Genomic DNA, 7,138 nt, shown 5'->3' on the forward strand with positions numbered 1-7,138 from the left:
TCATGTCCGTGTCTATCATCCAGCTGGTTCTGAACTCAGGCGGCAAGAAGGTATGTTATTTATTGCCCCCCAAGCCTCAAGGAAACAGTGAAGACCTGGTAAATGCTAGAGTTAAAGGGAGAGAGAGCTCTTCTCCATATCCGTGCAGCAGGAACCAGGAAACAGATGTTGGCAGACCTAAGGACAGAAGAGGGGTTGTCTTAACCCTGGTGAACAGTTGGCCTGGCTTGGCCGGTGCCCCAGGACCCCTTTGGTACACTAGGTTAAGGTGGGGAATGGGACCCCCTCAGGTGCTGAAGGCAGGACTCAAGCCTGGTATACAGTCTTGATACAGTCTTTATTGTGAATCTTGATGTCCAGGGAAGCCAAGCCCACATGCAGGGCCCTCAGGACTCCACCTGGCCATTCTTCAGGGGCGGGAATATCCTGTGGCCAATCACTCACGTCCAGTTTTCCTACAATCCAAAGGGTCCTCAGGAGGCAGGAAGTGGGTGTGCCTGAGAAAAAAAACACATCAGCATCTACCAGCACCTCTTGTGTGCCTGGCTGGCCCTGGGACCATGCTGGGGAGACTGTGTAGACACAGCAGAGGCTGCCCTGGCAGAGCTCAGACTGGAGGGAAAGGGTGTCAGGTGATGACCTCAGTTGTCTGTCATGTGAACACCTCGGGAGCAGGGAACTGTCACTGGGGTCAGAAATGCAGCGTTCTTTTGGGTTTACAGAGGACCTGCTGTGTACATACAGGATTGTGACAGGTTCCAGGGAGCCAGCAGTGGACACAGACACACATCTCTGACTCCAGGGAGGGACAGATAACACGTGAACAAAAATTTGTTAGCTGATAAATCCCATGAAGAAAACTATGGACTTCCCTGGTGGTCCAGTGGTTGAGTCTGTACTTCCAGCTTCCATTACAGGGGGTACGGGTTAGATCCCGAGTCAGGGAACTAAGATTCCACACGCCCCTCAGACCAGAAAAAAAAAAAAACAGAAAAAGGAAAGGAAAGAAAAGACAAAATAACTACAGCTACATCAGGGTGAAGAGCAGAAGTGTGTGGTGTGTGTGTATGGTGGTGCAAGCAGTACTTTATGCTGTCAGCTAAGCTAATACGAGATGTCTTTATACTACTTTATACTAAATGAGTCTGTGCATTTGCTATTTTGGAGACCAGAGAATACAGGAGGCCCGAATCTCAATGCCCCCATCAAAGAGGAAAAGCTACAACTGGGATGTTAACACAGGGCAGGAGAGGACACTGAGGAGGAGAGGGTGTGGGGTTAATTACTGTGAGTGCACTGGAGAACCACCTGGCTTTAAAGGAGCAGATGCGACCCAATTTCTGTTTTTAAAAGCTCCTCTGGATATCGCTTATGTGTGAAATCTAAAAAATGGTACAAATGAACTTATTTACAGAACAGAAATAGACTCACAGATGTAGAAAACAAACATAGTTACGAAGAGAAAAAAGAAGGGGGGGATAAATTGAAATAAAACAGATTGTGTGTGTGTGTGTATATATATATATATATATATATATATATACAAACACATACAAGAAAAAATCAGTGATAGTCGCTCAGTCGGTCCAACTCTTTGCAACCCCATAGACTAGCTCCCCTGTCCATGGAATTCTCCGGCCAAGGCTACTGGAGTGGGTTGCCATTCCCTCCTCTAGGGGATCTTTTCGACCAGGGACTGAACCTCTGTCTGTGTCTCCTGCATTGCAGGCAGATTCTTTACTGTCTGAACCACTACGGAAGCATATATATATGAATTAAATAGATAACCTACTGCATAGCACAAAGAACTCTGCTCAATACTCTATGATGACCTATATGAAAAAAGAATCTAAAAAAGAGTGGACATATATTTATGTATAACAGATTTACTTTGCTGCACAGCAGAAACACAACACTGTAAATAAATTATACTTCAATAATAATTAAAAAAACAAATAAAAAGCTCGTTTGGCTTCAAAGGGAGAGTAGACTTGAGGAGCAGGGCAGGGGTGACCACAGGAAGACAAGGGAGAGGCTTGGTTGCTCACTCAGGGAGGGAGGGAGGGAGGAACTGGCCCTGACATGGGCAGACAGGTCTTTGGTCAGATGCCCAATAACTTGAAAGAAACGTCACCAACATATGATTAATAAACTAGTATAAATAGTATGCAGTCCTTACTGAATATTTTTTTGGAAAGAAGTCTGTCTCACAGATGACTCAATTGGGATTTGAACTCATCTCTGCCTTATGAAAAAAACCCATTGACTACAGGATCTGGTAAAAGGGCGGCTCCCCAGTCTTTAGCCAAGAACTCCTCTGAAACTGGTGATAGGAAGGAAGCCGTTACAAGGGGTAAAATATAAGCCATAGTGGAAGGAGCTCAGGGATCCTGGGAGCAGGGAGATAGGCCACAGGGAGGTTTCCTGAGGGAGGGGACATCTAAGCTGGAAATGGAATGAGTCAGATGGAGTAGGAAAGGGCAGTCCAGGCAGAAACAGTGAGACAGAAGCTTAGCAGCAGGCGAGTTTAACGGGCATTTGAATAACTGCAGGTTCACTGGGGCGGGAACACAGGGCTTGAGGAGGATATGGGGAGAAGGAGGGTCAGAGGCCACATCCTGCAGGGCCCTGGAGGCTGTGCCAGAGTTGGGGAGGAGGGGTAGACTAGACCTGGTCAACATAAGTACCATGAAAAGGTTTCTTTTTTTAAATTTTATTATTGAAGTATAATTGCTTTACAATGTTGTGTTAGTTTGTTATACAACAAAGTGAATCAGCTATATATATACCTATATGCCCTCCTTCTTGAGCCTCCTTCCCACTCCCCCGTGAAAAGTTTTCTAAATAAAGCAGTACATTATCAGATTTCCTCTGGAATCACCCTGGAACCATCACAGAGAATGGAATGAAAGAATAAGACAGAACATGGAGGCCCAAGAGAAGGCTTCTCCTCTGGGTTTGAGAAGAGAAGATGGCACCCCAAGAACTGAGAGAGGGGGGCAAATGAAGGGGGATTGAGAGGGAACTGGTGAAAGATCTTTCACCTTCAGAGCTTGTAGTCCAGTGGAGGAGACAGTAAATATCTAAACCAGCATTTCTCAACTTTTCTGTTTTTAAAATTACTGCTTCCCCACCCCAAGGAGTCAAAAAAAAAAACAAAAAACTGCACCCATCCATGACATTTTAATACCACAGATATATCGTACATGTGCTTATGTACTGTATACATTAAAACGAGTTATGATTTGTTTTGCCCCATCCCTGCAGAGCTGAGAGGCAGTGAGGAGGAGAGAGGGGGGATGGGGGTAAGGCAGGAGGCAGATCGGGTTGGCCTGGAAAAGAACACAGAGAACCAGCAGAAAGCTGGGATTCTGTTCTCAATGTGGATCGGAAGCTGCTGAAGAACTTTAGACAAAGATGTAATGTGATCAGTTTTCAGTTCCTAAATGTTCTCTGGCCATTGTAGGGAGACAAAGTAAGAGGGGGGCTTCCCTGATGGTTCAGTGGTTGAAAAACTGCCTTGCAATGCGAGGGACACCAGTGTGATCCCTGATCCAGGAAGATCCCACATGCTGTGGAGCAACAAAGCCTGTGGGCCACAACTACTGAGCCTGTGCTCTAGAGCCTGGGAGCCACAACTACTGAGCCCATGCGCTGCAACTACTGAAGCCTGAACATCTAGAGCCTGTGCTCTGCAACAAGCTCACCACAGCCAAAACCTCAAGACAAAAACAAACAAAAAAAATCTTTAGAAAGGTAAGAGGGGATTGAGGGAGACCAGGGAGAAGGCTGAGGCAGGTCTCCTGGCGGTGGAGGTGGCTGGACTAAAGCAGGGGCTATGGAAGGGGTGAGAGAGGACTGCGTTCCGATGTCCTGGGGTCAGGATGCACGGTGAAGCTCTGTGTGGGGCTGAGGGTGACTCCCTGGTCTTTACTCTGAGCAAGCAGAAGGATGATGGGGTGGGACAAAGTGCTGAGCCCCATCTTACCTCCAAGGTGGAGGGTCTGTGTGTTGGCTGCACCTGCTCTGCACACTGCAGGAATCGGCGCACATGCTCCGCACAGTTGCCCACAGCGGCTTCATTCTGTCGAAGACATTCCTCAAAGGCCTCGAAAGGCTCCGAACAGGCCTGGCGGATCTGACGGATGACTGGGCTGTGGGACGCAGGGCATTTCAAGCCAGGGAGACTTTCACTACACTGCCCACCCCCATTGTCCCGTACCTGCCCACACTCACTGGGCGGATGTGCACTGGGCAATGCTCATCTTAAGATGGTGACAGTCTCGCTGCCATGACTCCGGTTTGGCCGCCACACACTGGCCATACTGCTCCAGCTCCCGGCCGCAGTAGCGAGCAGTGATCTCCAGGGCCGCCTGCCTGTGGGACACGATACACTAGGAAAATTCCAGGCAGAAGGCAAGAAAGGGAGCACTCAGGGGCAGGCACTTGGCCCATTTTGTTCACGGCTGTAGCCCCAGTGCATATAGCAGTGTTCAGTGTAGAGTGAGGGTTCAAAAATCATTTGTTGAATAAATGAAAGTATATGTGTGTACCATCTCATTTTAGATACTGTAGAAGACAAGCTATTAGTGGCTCTTGTTTTTTAAAAGCATCTGCTTATACCAATGCATCCAATGAAAAGATTAAGACACAACAGAACAACTGAAAAAAGTGCCTATACTTATACTGTTCAAGCATTCATATTTGTACACTGCATTTAGCTATTACCATTAGGAAAGAAAAACCATGACCATTTCTAAACCTAAACTAAAATTTAAAATTCTGTTCTTAAAGACTTTCTGAAAAGAAATGACACATGTTTTTACTGTCACATCAAAAAGATGGTTCTGCTTGTTTGTGACCTTTCCTAAGTTAATAAACAATAAATAAGAAATGCTTTTTTAAAAAGGGAGGTAGTTCTGATCTGTCAGGAGTGGGACTGGGGTCTTGGGTAAATCTGAAAGTTTAAAGAATCCTGGAAAAGGGCCAGGGAGTAGAGAATTAAGCATGAGCCCTGGGGATTATGGAACAGGCTGGAAGCTTCTGGGGAGATAGGGAAGGCCCTGGGGAAAAAAAAAACAAAAAAAGTCTGATCATCTAAGGCAGATTTTAAGGGTCCTGCAAGAGGGGTCTTGGGAGTCCAAGCATGGACTGGACTTAGGCCTGGGAATCATGCAGAGAAGTCTTAGGGCCTTAGGACTAACACCTAGAATTCTCCGAGAGAACCTGGGAGCCCTAAATGAGTTTGAAAGCCCTAAAAGTGAGGTTTAGAGGTCCAAGTGGGTGACCTCTTGGGTCCTGGGGAAGGGTCTCTTGACCAGAGGGTCTCAGAGATGAGGCCTGAAGACATGGGTACTGAAAGTGAGACCTGAAGCCCAGGGGCGGATTTGGGGGTCCTGGGGGAGGTCTCAGGGTCCTAGGGACATGACCCCTGGGTGAGGCCGGGGCTCTGGGGTAAATCTGGAGGGTTCTACAATTGAGCTTTTCTCACTCTCAGGAACACGGTCTGGAAATCCAGAGTGAGATCAGAGGTGTCTAGGAACAAGTCTGTGGGCCTTATAGGTGAAGTCTGAAGTACTGGACAAATCTGAAAGGTTCAACAGGTACAGTCAGATGATCCAGGGGGAGGAATATGGAGCTCTAAGGACAGGTTTATTAAAAGTCCTAGAGCTCCTGAGACAAGTCCAGAGTGGTAGGGTTACAGGGTGAATGACCAGACCTGGGGTTTCAGGGGCAAAGTTTGGGGTATTAAGAGACTGGACCCGAAAGGAGTGGGATTTAAACGCTCAGAGGGCTCTGTGAACACGCAGAGAACTGGGGTCTGTGAAGGACAGAGCTGAATCCTGAGGCTCGAATCTTCAGGGAACAGAGAAGTCAATCCTTCCCGGGGTCCTGGCCTACGTCCAGAAAACTGGGGAAGAGGAGGAGTACGGGGGTAGGAAAGGGGCAGGCGACCCAGCTACTCACATCTTGAGGCCGATGCTGGAGGAGGATCAATGAGGGAGAATAGTCCCGCCTTTTCCGATATCAAGTTGTCATGGCGGCGCCCAGCCTCCTTGACTCCTATTTTCGGTCGGTCGCAAAGCGGACAGGAAATCCCCTTCCCATCAGGCCCAAACAGTCATGGCGGCGCCCTGCGTAGCGACTTCCGCCTCCGGCCGGCTTGGGTACTTGACGCCCTTCTGTTTCCGGCTTGCCGTGGCTGCGTGAGGAATTCCCCGGAAGTACTGGGAAGTATCGCGGTACCTCCGCCATACTGGGAGCGCTGTGCAGACTTGCGGGACGGTGGTACTTCGCCGTCGCCGATCGTTCTCTAAGCCTCCCGATTGGAGCTGGTGGCGAGCGGCTTCCGCTGCTGCGACCCCTCAACATGCTGCTGTTCGCTGCTTGGTTGGGCTCTGTGGCTGCCTGCTGCTGAGCGCTCGGACGCGGAAACTGACCCCTGAGGCCGCGCTGCACCTTCTGTCTGCGCATGCGCTCACCGCTACTCAGGAGGCTGGTCCTGCGCGTGGCTGAGTGGGCGGGAAGGGGGAAGTCACCCCAACAGCTGTACCGGGAGACCTGGAAGTCTCCGTTACTCAAGCTGGGTTACCCAGGCTGTGACCGCTACCCGGGGCATACACTCTGAATCTTCTTCACAGTCCAACTCTCACATCCATACATGACCACAGGGAAAACCATAGCCCTGACTAGATGAACCTTAGTCAGCAAAGTAATGTCTCTGCTTTTGAATATACTATCTAGGTTGGTCATAACTTTTCTTACAAGGAGTAAGCATCTTTTAATTTCATGGCTGCAGTCACTATCTGCAGTGATTTTGGAGCCTAAAAAATAAAGTCTGACACTGTTTCCTTGTTTCCCCATCTATTTCCCTTGAAGTGATGGGACCAGATGCCATGATCTTCCTTTTCTGAATGTTGACCTTTAGGCCAACTTTTTCACTCTCCACTTTCACTTTCATCAAGAGGCTTTTTAGTTCCTCTTCACTTTCTGCCATAAGGGTGGTATCATCTGCGTATCTGAGGTTATTGATATTTCTCCCGGCAATCTTGATTCCAACTTGTGTTTCTTCCAGTCCAGTGTTTCTCATGATGTACTCTGTATAGAAGTTAAATAAGCAGGGTGAAAATATACAGCC

At 48.3% G+C, this 7,138-nt stretch overlaps 1 protein-coding gene across 3 annotated transcripts; it reads right to left on the reverse strand.

Moving 5' to 3' along the window:
• Window positions 1-318: 318 nt before the first annotated feature.
• CHCHD5 (coiled-coil-helix-coiled-coil-helix domain containing 5) lies at window positions 319-6,495 on the reverse strand. 3 transcript variants are annotated; one of them, XM_069583209.1, is made up of 4 exons: window positions 5,968-6,495; window positions 4,237-4,377; window positions 3,989-4,154; window positions 319-497 (listed from the first exon to the last, which is right to left on the reverse strand). In XM_069583209.1, coding segments are annotated over exons 1-4 (333 nt in total). In that variant the 5' UTR covers window positions 5,970-6,495; the 3' UTR covers window positions 319-473. The 3 variants fall into 3 exon arrangements, with proteins under 3 accessions (XP_069439310.1, XP_069439309.1, XP_069439311.1); XM_069583208.1 differs by lacking the exon at window positions 319-497 and adding an exon at window positions 3,165-3,332; XM_069583210.1 differs by lacking the exon at window positions 319-497 and adding an exon at window positions 3,165-3,332 and having other exon boundaries at window positions 4,237-5,063; window positions 5,968-6,486.
• Between the last annotated feature and the right edge of the window lie 643 nt (window positions 6,496-7,138).

Source organism: Ovis canadensis, chromosome 3 (assembly GCF_042477335.2).
Source record: "Ovis canadensis isolate MfBH-ARS-UI-01 breed Bighorn chromosome 3, ARS-UI_OviCan_v2, whole genome shotgun sequence".
NCBI lineage: Eukaryota > Metazoa > Chordata > Mammalia > Artiodactyla > Bovidae > Ovis > Ovis canadensis.